Genomic DNA, 21,921 nt, shown 5'->3' with positions numbered 1-21,921 from the left:
TTGCGGTGCAAGCACTCTCGGGCGTAGGAAAGAAACCGCAGATATCTACACTGGCTGCAAGAATTCTCCTCTACTCTGTCCCAAGTTTTTTTCTTTCTTTCATAAGAAGGCATAAATAGTATTATATATTTTTGTATCATATACTGCAAATAGCATTATAGGTTAAATATATTGTTATAAAATTTGTGAGAGAGGTATTTCCTTCATTGGTAAAACATACATTACTGTACGTAGTCGTATAAAATATATAATTTGAAAATGGTCATCATTTCGATTGTATTGAATTTGTTTTGGGTAAATATAATATTTTTTTCATGTCATGTGGTTCCTTTTTTCAATATACTAGGGCTGCTATATAAATAAGAAGTAACTAGAGATTTCTAAGCACGATGGAATTAGTTTTCCCTCGTATAACTAGAAAGAAAACGATGCTTTCGGTAATCGGGTAAATAATAATGGGCATAGATGCTGCAAATCTATTCCTAGCAAAACGTATTATTGAATGGTTTACTCGAATTGATATTATTATGCACCAAATGAAAAAATATTATAGCTGTAAAAATTTACATCATTTTCAGATTTTCGCAGAATATTCGTAGTTAGAACCGCGATACGTGGCCTAAATGAAGATTACTTGTAAGATATTTGCTTGCAAATACTATTAGTTCCAGTTTTTATGTATTAACTTTTAACTCGGTCACATCATATTGCATAAATATGTTATTTGCTTGAGTTCAGAAAATAGTAATGAGGAAGTTATGGGTTGATTATTTCTGTTTCCACATCCATTATTATTTCGACACCGGAATCTCCACCCCAACAGTGTCAGCAAAATCTTTCCTCATACCTTCCTCATTTTTTTGATGTGCCGATGGCACTCCCAAAAAAGCTATTCCTAGTTCTTACAAGCGGACCGACTAAATTTTACTATCACCCCTCGCTTCATCTCCATACCCCCTCCAACCTTAGAACAGCCGGCAGGAGTGGTGCACGTCAAGAGACACCCTAATACACCGACGGAAAATAATCTCGAAAGCGGAGTGCCAACCATCTCAAGCGCCTGCAGTGAAGGGACTACATAATGGTATGTGAAAACCATTTTTGTAAAATATCTGATGCTTACCGGTAGTCGTATGTGAAGAAAGGAATTGGAGCTGAAAAGAAGAAACGAGTAAAGGAATTTGTGACGTGAATAGCGGCTTCAGAAGAAAATGTAAAAATTATTCAATATTATAGAACCCTACTCAGATACTTAGGATTACTAGCACAAGAAATACGCCGAAATATCTTGCCCAGAATTACCATTACAATCAAACAGCTGTTCACGGCGACTCCTTGTACTTATAACTTGCAATACATTCATCTAAGCCAAAAATTTCCCTAAGGCAGTGGCAAAATACCAATGGCGATACCAGTAGAACATTACACATTCATTTTCCTCGTATTTTTTTGGATACATAGCGCAGAAAAAAAATTGAAAGAAAACGGTGGCGCGGGGAAGAAGCCGACAGTATGCAACCCGCATCACGTTTATATCCCGCTGTGCGGGTGACGTGATATCACGTCATAAAATTCATAGCTAACAAATTAGGGCCAAGAAAATTTTTTCATTATTTTTCCCAGCTCTTTTGGCACCCATGCATGCGTTTTGCATTAAAAAACGACAGCCGCACCGGGGGTCGATTTTGAGTTTTACATGGTAATGCGCAGCGGGTGACAGCACATTTAGATGCCGACTTGAGGATCCTCTTTTGTTATATTCGTGCGCTATCATTTTGGTGGAGTTTATTGCTAACTTACCATCCTTTCCGTTCATGGGGCAAATTTTGGTGTCGCCACGTTGATTTCTATTCTGGCCTCCCTGTCTCTCTTCTCAACCACTCCCTGTGCCTGCTCTCTATCCTCGCTGTGTTTAACCGGGGATATAATGTATTGCCGTTAGTGATCCACGGACGGTTAGGTCCGGCTCGCGCCGTCGGCGCTGGTTGATCTGCGAACAAATCAGAGAGACCAACACAGTGACCATTGACCAGTGCGTGACTCCGAGTGAGATGATAAATTATTTATGTTTTATCTAGCCGGCTAGCGGGTTACCCGGGTTAATGGATAGGAACGCAGGGATACAGAAATATTGAGGGTTCGGATGTCTGCAAACCCACCGGAAAAGGAAAAAAATCTATTTTAGAATACAGGTTAACCTGCCAGGAGTGTTGAGTTGAAGGAATGAGATTTTAAAACTATGTGAAAATATGCATATAAACTTTCATGCAGTATACCTCATTTCTGAATAAATTTTATTCGGCTGGTAAATTCTGTGTTTGGTTTCGAGAATAAACATTATATAAAACTAACAAATGTTAGTTGTCGGAGTTGAGTACTGGTCTTTCGCCCTAAGCTCAGTAAATCCGAATTAAAAGGCACCAAAAGCAAAAAATGGATGCGGTGGATGGAACATTTGATAAGAAACACTAGATACGAGATAAATATAATTGAAGGCAAGTGGATTTGGAAGCAATTTAGAAGGTATAGAATGTATCTGTAAAACATGATTTTAAATTGGGTACTCGGATATTAATTAATACTTATTGGCACATTGAAGAGAGCTACGCCGACCTAGAGAACTATTTATTTTATAATAATAAGAAAATAGTTTAAACCTTAAAATCTGATTTAGAGATTTGATCCAAATTATTCCTTGAAGCTCCGAATTAACCTTTTAACAAAACATTTGGGGAAAAAAGTAAGCAAATGTATCTAAATAAGTTATTCATAAGGTTATGATATTTTGTCATGTGAATTTGATATCTATGGTGAATTCTGGGTACACTGTGTGCTTGTGGTATATTATGGATATTTTTTTTTTAACGAGCAAGCTACTCTGATTTACCATTATGGATTGCTTGTCATTTAATAAAAAATGTAGCACTAGAACAGCTCACAACCTTTTTTCGAAATGAAGTGACGCGTCATACAAATGAGGCCATCATTCTTGTTTGCTGAAATATTTTTTTGTATGCCCGTTCAATAAACGATATTGCCAGGAAAAAAAATCGTTTCCAAAATGCAGTTTTTACGATGGCCATTATATTTAGTAGGGTGCTTTTAGTGAGGATGAATTTGGAAAAATTCCTGGAATACGGGGAAAAGTGGGCACGATCGCGGTTCAGGAGGAGGTTTTTCCCGCCGAAGTGGCCAGGAGTATTGTCTCCCTCTAGTTTCCTGCCAGTTACTGCAGTCTAACTTCCGCATAGTCAAAAACCTGAGTTTTACTCTTAGCAATCCTGCTATGAGGGTATGCGGAAATAAGATAAAGAACCAATACAAAACTGAAAAATTAATTTTGGCAGAAAACTGGTGCCAGTAATTAGATATTTTCTGTATTTTATAACATTTTATTTATTAAATATTCATCTCGTGATATGTACTCGTATGGGAAACTGAATGTTTGGGTTGATATCTGCAAAATAACCGAAGGTATTGATCTAATTTCATCACAATCTAACTTTGCTGTCAAAAGAATTTTAGTGAGTAAATTTATGTCTTCGAAAGCTTAGTCATAACATGAGTTACACAAATCTATGCAGGAAACAATATAAACCGCTCGTCAATAACGATTCGCTACAAAAGAGTCGATTAGATATTTCTGCATAGAAGAATGGATAGTAAGATCAAACAATTTTTTTCTCTGTGCCTTATACTAGGTGTTCTGAGTTGCATTACAATTATCTATGACAACGGCCTTAATAAGTAGATTACTTTTAATGACGTCCGCGAGTTATTTTAAGGATATAATTTACTTAAAAAACTGATTATGGGATCAGCGTGATCCATTTGAATTTTTGTGCTAGTGAATGTGTCCCGGTGTCAGATTCAAGTGAAGCTTCGGAATTTCAGTAATTAAATTCTTCGCCTGTGGGGAAAAGCAGTGGGCACCCCACTTCGATTACGTCAATTTTTCACGTCTATCGACCACTATTTTACCATATCGAATTTTACCATAGTGTATAGATAACAATATTTTCGTTGAAGCAATAGGTGTGGGGACGCTATTTTTGCTTCGGTTCCTTCAACACTGGTGGTCAAATTCCTTCTGAGATTCAGTAAAGCTTTAAGGCTTGTCTTCCGCGATCTCAAGATTCAGAAATAACCAGGTTGAATCCATCCAAGTCTTGAGGTATGAGATGCTCGGACAGAACTCGAACCCACGACCTTGAAATAGCTGTTGAGTCCTCCAACCTCTTCCTCCTGCGAGAAAGCCTGTCATTCATCATCATTAGTCATCAATCCTAAGATTGGTTTGACGCAGTTCTCCACCCAACTACCCCTGTTCTATCTGCTAATATTTTAACACCTACGCAATTATTCTGCCTTACACCCTTCATAACCGTCCACATTGATCTCTTCCGAGTAAGCTACGCTGAAATATCACTTTATATCTGCGATAAAACTCAAGTTTCCAGCTTGGCAGCTGTCTACTGAGAATATCACTTTTAAATTATTTTATGGCTAGTAAAAGATGAGGTAATTTCATGGAATAGATTCGATAAAATAGAAGTGGGAATATGGGAAAGGTCGATGACAAATTTGGGTACTTTTTGTTTGTTTCAGGGTGATGGGGTGTAATCCTAAAGCTCATCCGAGGACTTGCTTTACCTTCCTTCCCTTCAACCAGTAGCCCAGCCAGGGGTGGTATCTGGGGGATCCGGAACCCCCCCAAATATAAAAACACATGATATTCCTTTATAATAGAAAACAAAATGTTGAAAAATCATGAATTTACAAAAATATTTATTTAGCAAATGAAGTTTTTTCGATTATGAAAATTGTTGAAATTAGATAAAAACCCATTACTTAGTACCCTGTTTTTCAAAAATCTTCCCGCCTGGTTTTGGACCCCCCCAAACGAAATTCCTGGCTACGTCACTGCCTTCAACCTCCCTTTAAACGTTAATTTTCACCAGACTATCTCGTCTCATGGAGTGGCCGATAAAGTTGTCCCGTCTTATACCAATGGTTTTCGAAAGACTACTGTACTGTTGTCCTTAGAAATTCGGTATTAGTCAGCCGTGTAGTGAATCATATAATAAAACTTGCTCAAATTCAGCTGTAACAGTGAACTAGCCGCTCAGAAATGCATTCGCGAGAGGAGGGTGGCGGAGATATAGGAGGAGGGGATAAACCTCCCACCCCCTTTTGCCTACATTCTCCACTAATCCCCCACCCCTACGGTAACTCCTCCCATCCCTCGATACCCGACACCCATGGATGCACCCCCTGCCCCTCGTGACTCACACAAACAGCGTCCGGAGGCTCATTCCGTGCAGATACAAACAGAGGCCGAGAGCCCCGGCAGGCATCGGAGCCGTTGGCAACAGCCAATACACACTATTCCATGCGCAGACTCCCCCGGAGCCGTGAGTCCTCATCTCCCGCCAACCCCTCCCGTCCCTGATCAGTGACGACCCCACCGAATCCTTCCTTCCCGCCCCCCTTGCGTCTGCCCATCAACGCCCGAAACCCTGACCACGGTCCCTGATCCATCTTCTCCCATTCTGCTGTTCGCGGCCCATCCCGACAGTGGTCGTTTTCGTGTCCCGTTAAGTAAGATCCTTCACTCATGCCTGCATTCGCTAACCCGAAATACTTCCCGGCAAGTATGTGGGAAACTCTACTCGAACTGTTTTGAAAGTATCATTTAAAAGTGTTGGAAATACATGCCCAAGTAATAGCGCAGTGTTCGTGAAGATTCAATTATTGTTTTGCCTCATCTCAATGCGACTTCAATAGATGCAAAATATTTTTGTATTGGTAGAATTTGCTCTTTGCATAGGTGTTGTCAAATTTTCTCCATTCTTGACCTTCCTAAAAGTCTTACTCGAAAGTAAAATTTCGTCATGAAATCATCATCAGGTGTTGTGTACATGCATAAATAGATGAATAACGTGTTAACATAGCTTCAATCGCTATTGGGATCCCGTCTTTTCTCCCTTTTCCTCTGACTAAGCGTATGACTCAGACTCCCTCAAACTGATGGTGATTTTTTAAAATGCTTGACGGACTTAATTGATCTCATGGACGCTGGAAGAATTAGCACGTGAACTCCTTTTGGCAGTGAGCAATGTAGATACGACGAAATCCATCACGGAGTAGTCTTTCTCTCCCTTGCTCGTAGTTATAGATTCGTATTGGTATAAGTATCGTATTCATACCTGGGAAGAATGTAAAATAATTCCCTTTTAATTCCTGCAAATGATACTCTGCGTTGATCGCATCAATAAATCTATTTCCATGTAGACTTCCAGCGTCCTATAAGTCTTCTATTGCATCTCAACCATCGTCCATTTTCCGCTGTCATTCTGCCTCGTACGGGTCGCTCATATTTCTGCGAAACGTGCTCCTTTCCCATATTGTTCGACCACGGGTGTGTCGCGACTCGGTGACACAGAATTTTTGTATCCTTAACATTTAGATAGGACAGTGGTCTAAAATCTATGTGTAGTTGGGCCGAAATAGCTATCTTACATTATGAATTCAAGGGGAAACAGATTACTGATTACAGATTAGTCGTCGACTCACTATTTTATTTATTTAAAAAATAATTACGTGAGTTGCTATCCAGTAGAAGTACTGGTGTTGCTCTCCAATATTCAGTTCAACACGATGATATTGCACTCGCTGTAAAGTTGCATGGGGGAAGCGCTAATTGTTTTCCACTGAGACCTGAGTAGTTAATGACGTCAATAACTTCGTCCATTCTTATCCATGAAAATGTCTCTGGAGACAAAACAGTTGGCGAAGAAACCACTAGTTTAGCTAAAAAGAGAAATCTTCCAGCAGCATTTGTTTTCAGAAAACGTGATCCCAAATGCTGTTGTGAACATGTTTAAGAGCTAATGCTGGCCTAAATTGTCCTTCTATATGGTGATAACGTGTAAATATTTTCCCATAAAATTCTGAATATTGCAGCTTATACTCTTTAGATCTGAATTTGTGGGGGCAAGAGAAGAAAATTGATTAGTGGGAAATGTCTTTTTTCCAAATTTTAGAGCATATTAGCAAAGATTTTCTCATCGAATGAGAATTAGTGTCCGATTATAGAAGGTGGTTCTGCTAAAAACTTTACGGCAGCAATGTTGCCCTTGGTATTTCTCTGACTGCAAGATTTTATGATATTTCTGAGATATTTTTCTGGCTATTGAAAGGATTGAAGGTTTCGTGACGGCCATTGGATTCTATCTGATCATCCTTTTAATCCTCCATTTAGGATACTTGGTAAATTGGTCAATTTCTTTGGTGGAATTATTAGAAAAGTTGTTATTAACGGAAATATATTACGTCGATAGAAATCTTTTACCATTTGGATTTCTTTTTCTTGCCATTTTGTGAGATGATTTTGAAAAAGAATACTTAAATAAATAAATGGCTTTTTTGTTTTTAGCTAATGTTTTTAGGCCTGAAAATGGGAAATAATACACTGAAATGTTGTCTTTACTTTGAATTTAAAATCATTATTCCAGGCAAAAGATTTAAAAGAGACTCAATATACAGGGAGGTATTTCAGCCTTTATCTGGTGGAATTCTAACACATTATCAAATCAAAAGATTCTGGAAAATTTCATTAAATACTTATTTTATTTTACATGGGTACTTTCTAAAAGTGTCATATGAAAATTTACGAGGATCTTTTAATTTATACTAAGATTCAGTTTGATTTATGAAAATAGTATCATTATTTGATGAATAGCTTTATTAATAGATTCACACTTTAATATGATTTGAATCCAAATGAGCATAATTCAATCACGATTGTACCTACTTCCTCCCAGCATTACCGTCAACGGTCGGATTCCCCCATCCGACCGCACCCCCACGTAGCCGCGCCGATAACCGCCGAGAGAGCCGCATCGCCGCGCCGCACCCTCACACCACTCTACGCCCTCAGAACCACACCTTCCCCACCCCTTCTGCCTCATCCCCCTCCACTCTCCCCTCCACCCTGTCCCGCCCGCTTCCAGCGCACTGAACGCTGCAATCTCTCGCCTCCGAGAAGGTATTGACGATCAAAGCTACGGTTGAGACATCTGTTAGCAGATTAGATGAATTAATGCTCCGAGGGTATTCTGTGCAATGTCCGCACAGCGATCTGGTGATTTTAAAATATTGACACAATTCTATGAACCAATATTGATTCTCCCCGCGTATATTTCTCTCGCTTCATTCCACCGGTATTGGTGCGTGCGAAAGTTCTTAAGGGCAATTAAAATTGATAATTGCGATTCAACTTGTTTGTGAATACATATTAGAGCGCAGTCGCAGTAGCCACAGCAGTGTGATATGTAGATGGATTACTTTCAACAGAGTGATATGTAAATGAATTACTTTCAAATGTTTGAAAAATTCATTCCTTTATATGGACGCGGGAGCAATAGCAGGTAGCATGTTTTTCGACGTATTTGTTACTTATGCATACTTTTTTTTAAGGTTCTCCAATCAAGAAATATAGGTAGTTACTTATGTACAGTGGCGGATCCAGGATAGGGACAAGGGGGGACTGAGTGGGGGGTTAAAATTCCAGCAGTAGTGGGGGTCGGAAAAAATAACCCATTCAATCTATCGTAAATTGGTTACCCAAGGGAGGGGGCTATAGCCCCTTACTCCCCTCCCATAGATCCGCCACTGCCTGTGTAAAGTGAGCCACTTTGGGTACTATCATCATTGCGGTAGTATTGAGGTATTTAGATGTATTAATTTAGAATACTTGAAAAATTCATTCCTTTATTTGGACGCGAGAGCCATAGCAGGTAGCATTTTATTCAACGTATTGGTTACTTAGGTATGCTTTTTTAAGGTTCTCAACTCAAGGAACAGTGTTTATTATAGACAGGAAACTACTATGGGTACTATCATCATTGCTGTTGCGTTGTTGAAGCTCTATTTTGCAGAATGAATGAAGACATTGGTTATTCCAACTAAAGCTCCATTTTTATTTTTGTTTCAGTAGGATCTGTAATGAATTGCATTTTTTTCTCGTGAACTTGCCTGGTACGGATCTGAAAATAGGAAGGATTAGGTTCTATATGGATGGAGAAAAAATGCGAAAAATGTAAAAAGCGGGTTCCATTCAATGCAGTTGATTACGCTTGCATTGGTTTTACTCTTTCGTTAATGGATGCAACATAAGCTAAAATATTTTCACCTTATTTTTTATTTGAAAATGCTATTGAGTCCTTATCCCAGCCATGAATAATTGAAGAAAATTATGTATAACATCTTATTTAAATGAAAATTTTTGCCACCAAAATCCTTTTCAATATTCATCTCGGAATCGTCATTAGAACATATAAATTTAAACATATAATATAAATAATATGAAAATCCATTGCCTTTCTAGCATGGAGGCTTCGAGTCCAATAGTGTCATCGTCTGGTGTATTGAGTGCTTTCCTTGGATTTATTGCGGTGAAAAATGTTTTCATCATTCCCAGAAATAATATTTTTGGAAACATGGAGTGCTTCCTGATCACATTTTTACGTTTTCGATGTTTTCGGCCATAAATTCAAAATAAATAAATGAATGAAATCATTTGCCTTTCAATACGTTTGCTGTTTTTGGGCAAAAAGCGTGCTTTAGTGCAGAACCTTTAATAAAAAAAAAAGAAAAACACAGTGCGTACTCCTGTATGTGACGTCACCACGACGAAAAATGTGTATCGTAACGAGTTTTTGGTCGTGAGTAGTGACGCACATGGTCGCGCGTAAATATAATATTGCACCGCCCTATATTTCCGTCGCGTCTCGCTGAGTGACCGATTCATTCACGATGGAGGGAAAAAAGAGAATAAAACGTACGCAGCTGCTTTCCGCTCCTCGCTTTTAGATTTATGAGAGAGAGTAGGAGAGGGAAGGGTTTTCACGTCGTTGTGAAAGATGCCATTTACGCCAAATCATTGAATCTACACGTGAATCAGTACCGCTGCCACGCGTCGTATCCATGTGTTTCCACCTTGGGAGATAGTGGTTTTTGATTATCGTTCCTTGTGTTGTTATGTGCTAACGTCACCTAGATTCGTTGTGGGCGGGTGTTGAACAAGAAATTAACCCATCTTATCAATTTCAGGAACTCATTAATTGCAATATATTACTTATTGCCATAAAATCAATGAGCTACTTTCCTTACACCATGTATTGATTGTAAGTATCTCAAGATGAGATAATTAAGACCAAGATATAAGATATCTCTGGCGCTACCTTATTGACACAAATTCCCGTGATTATTGATGTACAATATATCGATGGCTAAGTTCTAACAACACGTATCTCAAATTCGGCCGGTTTGAAACAGATATGTTAAACAAAGCGTAATGACATTAAAAAAATAAGATACAGGAAAAAAAACTTTTTGTTTGTAAATGAATGCTTCTTTTTCAATTTTATGAACTTTTGGTTTTTAATTTCAGTGTTCAACTAAAAAATTATATCGTTTTTTTGGACTCCTAAAAATCTGCTATGAAATACGTGTTGCTAGAACTTAGCCATCGATATCTGATAATCAATTTTAATCTGGCAGTTGACCCTTGGTAGTTATTAAAAATAATAAAAATATACTTATTATGAATATATTAGTTATGACCCTGAAAACTATTAAATAATAACTGCTTGATATTATGGTATTCACTAGAGAAAAAAAATTGCGATTATACAAGTGCGTGGTAGATTTTGAAAAAGTTATTCGTCTTCAATAGATTCTTGGATTTCGTCTGTCTATCGAAAATTAGTCAGATACAGTAGTGTAGTAGGTTCAAATTTCTTTTGCTTGAAAGATCGTGTTTCAGGGTAATCTTTTCGGATTCTGTATTTGTAAAATGTGAAGCTGACTCTTTTAAGCATAGAGAAGACGTATAAATAGTAATTTAAATACAATTTTCTTTACTTGACATGTGCTGCATGGAATGCCATTTAAATAGGTCATTTGGCTAGTTTTTAGTAATAGCGTAGCATCTTTTACTAAACATTTTAGTTATTTTCTATCTGTTTGACTGAGGTAATGCCTTTCTTTATGTAAGATTTGGAGGTTTCCCTGCGAGGATTCGTTGGCTGCATGGGTCGAGCGAAATTTCGGCTCATCTCGCTGCAGTGCGTATTCCGGTCGTCCTTCTCCCAAGGTTACCGGGTTTCCAGCGCCAAGGTTGGCGAGATCAGCGGAAAAGGATGATGCCCCTCCAATTCCCCGGCCTTCTTCACTCACACTCCGCGTCTCTTATACACATGCGTAGTCGTCCTCCCGCTCCCTCGTGCCACCCATTTAACAGCCTTTTAATTTCATAGTAAGGCATTGGAAAGAATTAGGCTGCTTTTAGGCCGTTTGCGCCGTAGGGCAGAAAGACTGGAAAAAATCTGGTGACTGGGAAAAAGATAAGATGTAGCTAACGAAAGAGGCGCATCAGATTCGCTGGCCTGGGTGGCTGCGCGGAGGTATAAAATCCTCTCGTGCCAAGCAAGAGATCGTGGGTTCGAGTCCCACCTGGGCAGGTTGCCTCAATGATTGTTCTTGCGCGTGTAATTGTTAAATTGTTGAATAAACCTCGATGTAAAATGACAATGTGGAGGCATTGGAAAATTAAAAACCAGGGATGGCAATCGAAACTAAACGAAAGTCAAAACCAGTGAAATTTCAATAGTTTCGTTCCCAGGAGCGAAATGTAGGAACGAAGTGGATTTAAACCCGCGGAGCTAAACTCGGGGTCGAAACGGAATAGGAGTCAAAACTACTTCGGATCGAAACTAAAGTAAAACTCTGGGACGAAACAAAACGTAGTTAATGTTTCGCACCGGATATACCACGTGCATCACCTTCGAACAGATTAGTTTCGACCCACACACCGAGTATGTATGAATGAAGTAGAGTTTCGGTGTACCGCCATTAGATGCGTCGGGCACTCATATTTTTACCACTAACAGGAGAAGGTGACCGCAAACTGGCCATTTGATTTTTACGCTCAATGTTTTAACCTCTCTACACATTAATGGGTCGAAACTATTCCTTATCATCCCCTTCCGCTCGACTTCTGGGATCGAAACATAGCTATGAGCAGCGGAGTTTCGATTAATTTAGTTTCGTTCCCGGGAGTAATGTTTCGCCCCGGGTTAAACTCATTGGTGATTTTAATTTCGTGCGGAAACGAAATTGAACCTAGGCCTCGTATTTTCATTTCCATCGGCACCAAATTGAAACATTTTCGTTTCGTTTCACTTGCCATCCCCGATAAAAAACAAAAAAAAACGTCAATGGACCATTCTCGAGGACGCATCCTTTACACTTGATTTGCATTTTTCCCCGACTTACTTTGGATTTTCGGGATCTCGTTATAGTTTGCAGTTTTACAAAGAGATTAAAATACAAGTAAAGCACAAAGCAGACCCTAAGAACCACGTGTCTGCATCAATGTTTTGAAAATTTTGCCTCGATAACTGCTTAGGTGTAAAAACTGTCATTTTCGTGACAGAAGAAATGTTTAAAAAGGCCTATGCGCTGAAATATGAAGATTGAATGATTGATTGATGATATCTTAAATTTGAAGTGAAATATACTCTATGAAAAATTAAAAAACATGTCCGGTTTAGAGTAAAGAGTCTTTATAATTTTCATGCAGCGAACGGAGTCCTTCTCTCGAATTTTCCTCCACAAAGCACTCAAAAAAGTATCAAATAATCTCTGTTAAGTACTCGCCACCATCGGTCTTTTAACCCTGGCCCACTGGAGTAGGAGTCCCAGCCAATGCACCAATCCGATCCATTTTTATATCATGCTGGGACACCCTGCTCCTCCCATGTGTTGACTAGAAAATTTAATTAAATTATTTCCAATCATATGAATGGTGAGGGCGAAGCGGAGGAAGAAAAAATGATAGAGTAAATTAATTAAATGGTTATAAAGGAGAGAAAGTCTTCAGAGGGGATTGAAGAAAGTAGTTATGAATACTTAGGAAGTGTTCTGAGTGGAGAGGGAGTGCTAAAAACCGTTCTGGAGGCAAGAATGTTGGGTGAGGAAATGGGAGGAAGAGATGAAAGTGCATGGATATAATGAATAATAATATAATTAATGGAGAAGATATTGCAAAATTAAATAATAAAATTAGTTAAGGGAGGAGTATCCAAGAGGGAATGGGAAAATTTTCTTTGTGTAGTTTTTGAGGTTTTGGCTAAACTTAAAATTTGATAAAAAAATAATTAGCATTAGTAGAGAGCCAATGGTTGATGTATTATTTTTATTAGGCCTTTTCTATGTTTAAAAATAGTATGTGGTATGTTGTTTAAAATAGTAAAGTTGCAAAGAAAACCAAAACAGACAAAAAATTCCATCGGTAAATCAGTGAAATTTTCTTTGCTGACGAGCTCGAAATCCAATCCTATGTTTACGTTATCGATCATTTGTTTTTAAAATGAGCGGTGAAACTGGGGTTGACTATGTGGCTTCGTGTGGGAGTGCCTTTAGACTAATCCGGCCGTTACGGACGCTTAGGCGAGATCGATGTGTGGTCTACGCTCCGTAGTGGGCACTGGGAGGGCACGCGAGGCAGCGGAAGACGCCGCCGGGAGGGAGGGCGCCCTCTCCGCCCACGACTAATGGAAAGCGATCCCCGACTGCGTCCTAATTACGTGATCTATTATTTACGTTATTTACGGAGCGTCCCGCAACCCTACCTCTCCTGCGCACGGATATTGTTGTCCTTCTCATTTGAATCGCGGCCGCACGCTCCGTGTTTTTCTTTCCTCTCTCTGATTCTTTCACTCCTGCCGATACCGCGAAATTATCAATTTCCGAACTTGCGATGGCATAGCCAAGGGAATATGGGGAGGAGAAAGTCGAGTGCTCACGTATGAAGTCGCGAACTTGACATTAGGTTCTCTCGAAAAGGTTTATCTAACTCATAAATAAAAATGTACTATGTAGGATACTCGTTGTAATCACCTTCTACCTCTTTGTGGATTTTCCATTATGATATCGGTGAGGTAGAGGTAATTTTTATGAAAGGAAACATTGTATATACCTTCCAGAATGCATTTAATAAACCTCACGATCAAAAGTTTTATAAAAATGAATGGGAAAATTATTTTCAAGCTAGTAATTTAGCGAAACTACCATGCTTACGTTTGTTGAGTAGTTAATATGGAAATATTGATTTCAAATATATTTTCTATTTGAAAACATCAATTTTTGTGACATTAATCGTAACCGCTAGCCGTAATCGAAAATTGATGGTTCTCTATTTTTGATAGTACTTTAATACCTATTTTGAAGTTGAAAAACGACTAGTATAATATGATATAATATAGAATTAATTCCAAATAACTCCTGTACGTCTGTTTGGTGCTTTATTTTTACGGCATGATCTCTTGAAAGTCAGTAAGTTGGAAGACAATATATTTAATTATTCGCAAATTTTTTTATAGATTATATATTCCTATTGCTTGGGGGAATAAATTGTGATAAATCAGGTTGTATACATTTTATATCTACCCTAGCAGAAATTTTATTCATTTCGTAATTTAAGCATATTTCCTCTTAGTCTAATTCGAAAGTTAAAAATATTTATAAATGTTATTCATATCGATAGATACTATATTTTATGAATGCTGACCACAGTGTGAATGTGGAAAGAATTATGTGGTACAATGCGATGAAGTACCATTACATTGATTATGAAACTTATTTTATTGTTAATCTATGATTGGATATACTCCCAACGACCTAACCACGGAATTTTCAAGTAAGTGATTATTGATTTTTCCGTAACATTATTTTCTTTTGGTATAGAGCTGCATGTAGTATTAATTCCCGGTCCAATAATTTAAGAGGGGACAGTGACAGGAAATACGGTTCAATCGTGCCTCTATCTCACGACTCATGAGGTCATAATTTGATTCACCACCGAAACCTCATTAGTTTTGGTCGCACCTGCGTTCCCGACGCCTCCGGGGAACTTCAGCGTCGTCGTCGGCATCAAACCTCCCGCCTCGCGGCAGAGCTGAGTTGTTAGTGGATACAACGCCGCTCCGATGGATGTACTGGTATTAGGACACAGTCGTCGAGAGCATCCCGTCCATATTTTCTGCACCGCATTTACGGCGGCTAGCAACTCATCCAGCGAGGCCTTGTCATCTATGCTAGCAGTGTGGGAGAGAGAGAGAGAGGAAGAACGTTCATTTTTGGACAGGTCATCCGTTCGGAGGGCGAGCTAAAGCAAATACCCATCGCGGAACTCCGATCTTTGGCGTTGGAAGAAATGGACGCTTTTGCCGTGAGGGCGCTTGTGCAGTTGACCGGTCACACATCAATGCTGCTCCTATTTACGTGCGGAGACCTTTCACCTCTAACATTCTAAAATTGATGGGATTTCAATCAATGACATGCGCCATAATCAACCAGTGTAGTATTACACCCAATAAAATAAAGTTGAAGATTTTGCTTCTAAGGTACGTGACCGAAATCGGGATATGCAGGTTCGAAAGCTGGTTAATTCAATTGATTTCTTTGCAGAAAATGTACAGCTTTTGAACTGATAAAGAGGCTTGAAGTTTACAGAAATTTAATTTTACTTTATAACACATCAAGTGGCACTAGAAAGAGCAAAAATCTTTCTGTATACCTCCGGATGCTAATTTGAATGACTTTGTTGGTAGAAGAGAAATGCTTTATTTACTGTTGGAAATATAATCCTTATAGCTTCCCCTCATTAAACGGCTTAAACCAATTCTATAATCCGAGACGCTAATGGCACAAAAATATTGAGGTCAAGAGAAAGAAAAAAAGATATCGATTTCTCTAGTGTAGTGTTACATCCAACGAAAAAAAGCTGGAGATTTTGTTACTATGGTACGTGATCGATAATCGGGATATTCGGGTTCGAAGGCTGATCAATTCAAGTGATTTCTTTGCAGCAAATTTCCCTTTTTTGAACATATATAGAGGCAGAAGTTTACAGTATTTTATACGTTATAACCCATCAAGTGGTCTTAAAAATATCAGATAACTATCTGTATACTTTCGGATGCTTATTTGAAAAATCTCTTGTTATAGGATAAAATATTTTAAATGATGGTTATAAATATAATTCTTGTGTTTCCTTCGGGCGTTTGATAAACCGCTTTAACTATGGTTAAAATATTTAAAATACCAATCTTGGTGATATTTCTAAGTTTTGCGTACGTAATATTTAACATTTCGATTGTCTCTATCTTAATTTAATTACCTTGACATTATAATTTATATCCATAATAGAATAATCTATAGTTTTGTGTTGCGGCGAATTAAATATTTCTGTCACTGAGTAAAGTAAATGTCAAATGTGACGTGTTGTCTTGCTTAGGAAAAAAAAACATTTTTGGCATTCGATTGAGGCGGGCGCTTTTGAAGAGTAGCTTAAGAAGAGATTATGTAGAGTATAGCACCCAGAGGTCAAGAACTATACCTTATGCTTCTAGCACGGCTGTCTAGAAAGACCTCCCCAAAAGGACGATGAACAAAATCAGGTAGTGCAGCGGGAGTTGACGATGAAAAATGTGACTGTTTAAAATTCAGATCATCAGTATCCTAGAATGAACACATTTAAATATTTCTTAGATGTCCGTGCATCTTTACTTCTGGTAAAACGATCTGTGCCATATCTTATTTGATTGGCCAAAAAATAAAAATATGTATTCTTTTAACTTGGTATGTTTTTGCAATTGAGTGATTGGGAATGTGGGGATTTTCTGCTAAACATGCACGGCTTAAATTAACCATCAATTACCCGGCATATTTAAAAACCTGCCATGTCTCGTAACCCAAGATTAGCTCACTATTGAGATGCTTCTAATTCTACCTGTATTATTAAAAATCTTACTCGGTATTTCATATTTCTGATAATATTTTCAGTATCACAAAGTTGCCGCTCGATTCTAAAAAGAGATGAATGTAGTTCGTTGCCAATGTAGCCTATATTTCGACGCCAATGTCGCTCAAACGATGCTAGTCTCATTTTCACCGTCCCGAATACTTTTATCGCAATCAATAATTGCAAGAGCAAATCACTGGTATAATATTACGGACTCTCATAGCATAAATCTAAAACGGCCTTTGAGGACGCACAGGTAATCGTCCTTGTTGATGAACCCAGATGCTTAATTCCTGTTTCTGGTGCTTTTGTCTTGCAATTAATATCAAGCTGACATAAATTTGCGTTCAAACGGCAAGTTATGAGTTATTAAAAGCATAATTTTACATTAACTCTTTATTCTTTTTGTCAATATTGTAATTATTTTAGCGTTGAATGCTCACATATGTGGACTTCCTTTTTCTATTCGTTCCGCATTTTTCACTCTTTAACTACCTCTTACTTTCTGCATGTAACGCTTAATCGTACAACGATGTCTCAATGCAGTCATTTTTTTCTCAAGATTTTTCGTTGATATTTCTTTTCCTAATGAACTATAACCCCCACATATCTCGCTAATTCAATCCATGTTTTCTACATAAATTCTCAGCCGTGCTACCATTTTTGTTAACATTATTTAGTTTTACCAAGGGTAAAGTTTATATTTTATGTAGTATAACAATCATGTTACGGGAGATTTTTCTACCCACCCCAATCCTCAGAGTGACTGGGTATGACTGCGTCTGAACTCCATAAAGTAAAGCATTCACGGTCCACGATACGCAGCGATGCTATGCTGAATGAAATCGTGTAACAGTTTAAAAATATACACCAAAAGTGCCTTCTCCGTTGCCAAGATAAACGCTGGATCACTCGTAAGTTAGTTGCTATAAAAATGTTAGTTATATTAATAAAAACTAACTTGCGAGTTGAAAATATCTTTCTATGCCCTGATGACAGTACCTACAGGCTTAGCCGCAGAAGCATTGGAATTAATAAGCCCAATTACCAGGTGTTAAGTCCAATAAAACTTCATAAGTATGATCCACAAAGAGAGTATAATATTAAGTGTTACCCTGAGGAATGAGCGGAGTTTACACCGTTGGTGCCTATAACGGCTTAACGAAGATTAACCCAGAAGAACATCGCAGGGTGTCTTGACTGTTTTAAATTTTATATCGATTTTACCACATTCCAACCAATAGCGGCAGCGTGAAATACGATATCTGTGGCGTTAGGGATCGCTACTTATGTCGTAGGTAGGGGGTGCTTCAAATGCCGCGGAGATGTCGATGCGACGGGAGACTTGAAAGGTGGATGGAGGGGGAGTGGGGGAAAGGGAGTGGATGTTGTGGTGAAACGTCATCACATGCTGCGATGCAGACACCCCACCTCTTGTTGATACATCTCATTCCAGCATGAATGTGTGACTCATAATAAATGATCTGCACAAGTTTTGTCGAAAAAAATTTTGTCTTCCGTCTACTGATCTACTGACATCTACTGATACAAAAAAATAAAAATTATTCCAGGTAGGTACATAGGTTATGAGCGATAGAGTGTTTTTATTTTCAAGATGACGCGGTTTTGAGTCCAATGAGGTGACCATAGGTAGAGCCATATACTGCTTATCAACGTGATTTGGCATGTTAACAGCCTGCCTTTCCTCAAAAAGTAGCAACCTTACGTGCCTCCACTTATTTTAAACATGCTTATAATATATGATTTGATGCTTTACCGGCGAATAATGAGAGTAAATTCTTCTCGGGATCCCCACCGGGTTAATTTATTCTTATTAGGATCCTCAGGATGAGCCTCGAGTCGGAGCTTGAAACGTTGGCTAACATGGATAAATTAACCCGGTGGGAATCCCGATAAGAGTTTACCCACATGCTTATAATGTCCTTATATAATCATGTGACACAACGGTATTTATATTTTAGATTAAATCAACACTTCTCTTATGTTCAGTACAACAATCCACAAGAACTTGCAAAAAAATACACTTATTTAGATAGCAATATCCAGAAAACACTCCTATTTTCCTAATGTTAGTCGTTGAAATACAACCATAATAACATACTGTAAAGTTTTTGCGTGAATATATTTCTTAATTTCTTCGTTGAATCTATTTATGGATGTTGATGTTTACCTGTTGAGTGTGAGGTATTGATAGGAGCATTGAAACGCGTCGTACCAATAAAAATATCTAGTGAAGAGTTACCAAGATGGTTTATTTTTCATTTCAACATGGGTTTTCACAAAGTTAAATCCGAATCGATTGATTTCAACTCTATGGTTATTCTAAGTCACTTAAAAAGTAATAACTACTTATATAATTGAACGTTAAATTATGAAATGAAATACGACAAACTAATTCTAATACTAAAACTAAGTAATTCAAATATCAATAAGTATTGCGCTCTTTTGCATACTTCAATATTTGTTAAATGATTAAAAGATCAGATAAGAGATTGGTTTCGCTGGCCTGCAGCTGACCAAAACGTCGGAGGTTAAAAACAAGGCTTCCATTCTCAGCATGCTAATATGGGTTCCAATACAATGATTTACGATGACGAGAGGCACGGTATCCATCTTAGTAACTACTAGCTATTGATTGTGTTGGCTGTCAAATTGACAACTAGAATACTTTGTAACACAGAAAGTTATCATGCATGGTGTTGAGCGAGTGAAGTAATTTAAATTTTAATTTATTCATAATATTCTCATATTAGCAATGAAAAATTATGTTCGTAGGCATTATTACAAATTTGTACAACTTTTCGATTTTTCTAAAGCTTTAACAGACATACTGTGAAAGTAACAGAAGCAATACTTATAGACATATTTTGATTTTTATTTGGAAAATTAGAATTATATCAATAGGTAAACTTAGGATTGTAAATAATATTGTCAAGATTATAAAAAATGTACAAAGGTTTGATTATCTTTTAATTTTGCATTTGAATTATTCTAATACTGCATGTTATGCTATAAGTATGCCTGATTTAAAGTTTTAGCTTGTTATACTATGCTATGCTATACTATGCTATACTCTGGCATACTAATAGTATAACAAGCTAAAAATTTAAGTCAGGTATACTAATTGCATAATATGCAGTATTAGAATAATTCATATGCAAAATTAAAAGACAATCAAACCTTGGTATATTTTTTATAATCTTGACAATATCATTTACAATCCTAAGTTTATCTATTGATATAATTCCAATTTTCCAAATAAAAATCAAAATATATCTACAAGTATTGCGTGGTTACATTCACGGCATACAGTAACAATGTATGATTTATTGAATCTCACTGTCCAGTGGTGAGATCGCGGAGGCGCCTCTTTCCTTTTTCCTTCCTTTCCTCCCCCTCCCCGCGTGATCGGGCGAATCAGCACGATTGCTGGGTCCCGGCCCCGGTGTGTGGTACCCTTTGAGAGCTCCCCTGGGCCCTCATTACTTCCTGTCCGGTGGTGGGGTATAACAAGTTTTTCATTTCCCATCGTATTTGAGTCGTGTACTCTACTAAGTGTTTTAAATTCGTCTCTGAGGTAGGTACACTGTCGTATTTGTCTATAAAATGTAATAGAAAAGACCAAGGATATGCAGCCAGCGTCGTGAACTAGGTTTCAACCCGTTGAGATTGTTAATATGATTGGCGGTATGATCTGATATTTGTAAATTAAATACGAACCTAATACAGGCGTTGAAGGAGCGGTGAAGTTTATTCGACAGAACCTGAGATATGTCTTGAAAGGCAAGTACCGGCATCGGCATCGGCATAGTCAAAATGGGAAAATATTAAAGTCGAAATTAATGGCTTTCTTAAGGAGAGAGGAATAATGTTTCTGAAACGAATGAATGGAAATTATAATTTATTCACTGCTTTACATATCTCATTTATATGAGATGACCAAGACAGACTTTCATCAGTGATCAATCCTTGATTAATAACTTCGTCGCAGTACTATTTAGGAGAATCAGAGATGCATACTAATAGTAAAAAAATGGAGCTAAAGCTTATAAGTCAACGAAATATCAAGGAAATAAACGGCGATGAATTACTTCATGCAGCATTCTCACTACCATGGACCAATATTGAATTCACTGATTCAGTAGACGACGAAGTCGAGACTCTGAATACACTGATGACTTAGCTGCTTGAAATATTTCCTCCTGTAAAGGTGATCCGAGTTTCGAAGCCACGTGCGCCCTCGTTAAATTCAGAAATAAAACAATCAATGGCAAAGCGAGACTCATCCTTCCGCTTTTTTAAGAAAACTATGACTCTCAGTGCATTTCAAAGATACAAAAACTTGAGAAATGGGACGAAACAGCTTATAAGAAATGCGAAGATCAAATTCTTTCACTCAGTTACTAAATCTTACCACTCTCCAGGTAAATTATGGAACAAACTTAAATCACTTGGTATAGGTAAAAATAAAGTCATCAATCTCCTTCCTGACTTGTGTGTGAACTCCTCTAATGATAAGTTTTCCCAGCCCCCGGAACTTATTAAAGCCGAGAACAAAGATAAAACTCTAAAACGGTACGCCTCAAAAGACACATGCATATTAAATAGTGACCAAAAATTTGAATTTACCCCTATTACCCAAATACATGTTGAATCGTGTTTCAAGAAAATAAAATCTAAAGCACAAGGCTCTGATGTTATACCGCTAGATTTCATAAAAAAAGCTATTTCCTGCTATTATACCATACATCACCAACATTTTCAACTCCTCCCTATTTCAAAAGCACTTCCCAAGTCAATGGAAACGATCAATAATCAGACCTATTTCTTAAAAAGCATAATCCCAAGGGGAAAATGAATTCCGTCCAATATCCTTTCTTCCCATCCTGTCCAAAGTTCTCAAAAACTTGTATATGAGCAGATAACACATATCTTAAAGTGCAACAATATTCTCGATAAATTTCAGTCTAGCTTCCGACACGATCACAGCACATTTACCGCATTAGCTAAAATCACCGATGACTTGA

General features: G+C 37.8%; 1 protein-coding gene across 1 annotated transcript; it reads left to right on the top strand.

The window, feature by feature from the left end:
- Positions 1 to 5,261: 5,261 nt before the first annotated feature.
- On the top strand, positions 5,262 to 8,057 carry LOC124166336 (sterile alpha motif domain-containing protein 1-like). Its single transcript, XM_046543846.1, has 2 exons — positions 5,262 to 5,414; positions 7,827 to 8,057. Exons 1-2 carry the CDS (start codon positions 5,262 to 5,264, stop codon positions 8,055 to 8,057), a joined length of 384 nt encoding a protein of 127 aa, XP_046399802.1.
- Positions 8,058 to 21,921: the final 13,864 nt, after the last annotated feature.

This window comes from Ischnura elegans, chromosome 1 (assembly GCF_921293095.1).
Source record: "Ischnura elegans chromosome 1, ioIscEleg1.1, whole genome shotgun sequence".
NCBI classification, from domain to species: domain Eukaryota; kingdom Metazoa; phylum Arthropoda; class Insecta; order Odonata; family Coenagrionidae; genus Ischnura; species Ischnura elegans.
Note: the sequence above shows the minus strand (reverse complement) of the source record. Positions and strands in the feature narration are given on the sequence as shown.

Bases quoted from the DNA above. Each gene is read 5' to 3' on its own strand.
- LOC124166336 (XM_046543846.1), top strand. From the start codon at position 5,262: ATGGATGCACCCCCTGCCCCTCGTGACTCACACAAACAGCGTCCGGAG. The intron at 5,415-7,826 runs GTGAGTCCTCAT...ACTTCCTCCCAG, and splicing joins GCGCAGACTCCCCCGGAGCC to CATTACCGTCAACGGTCGGA.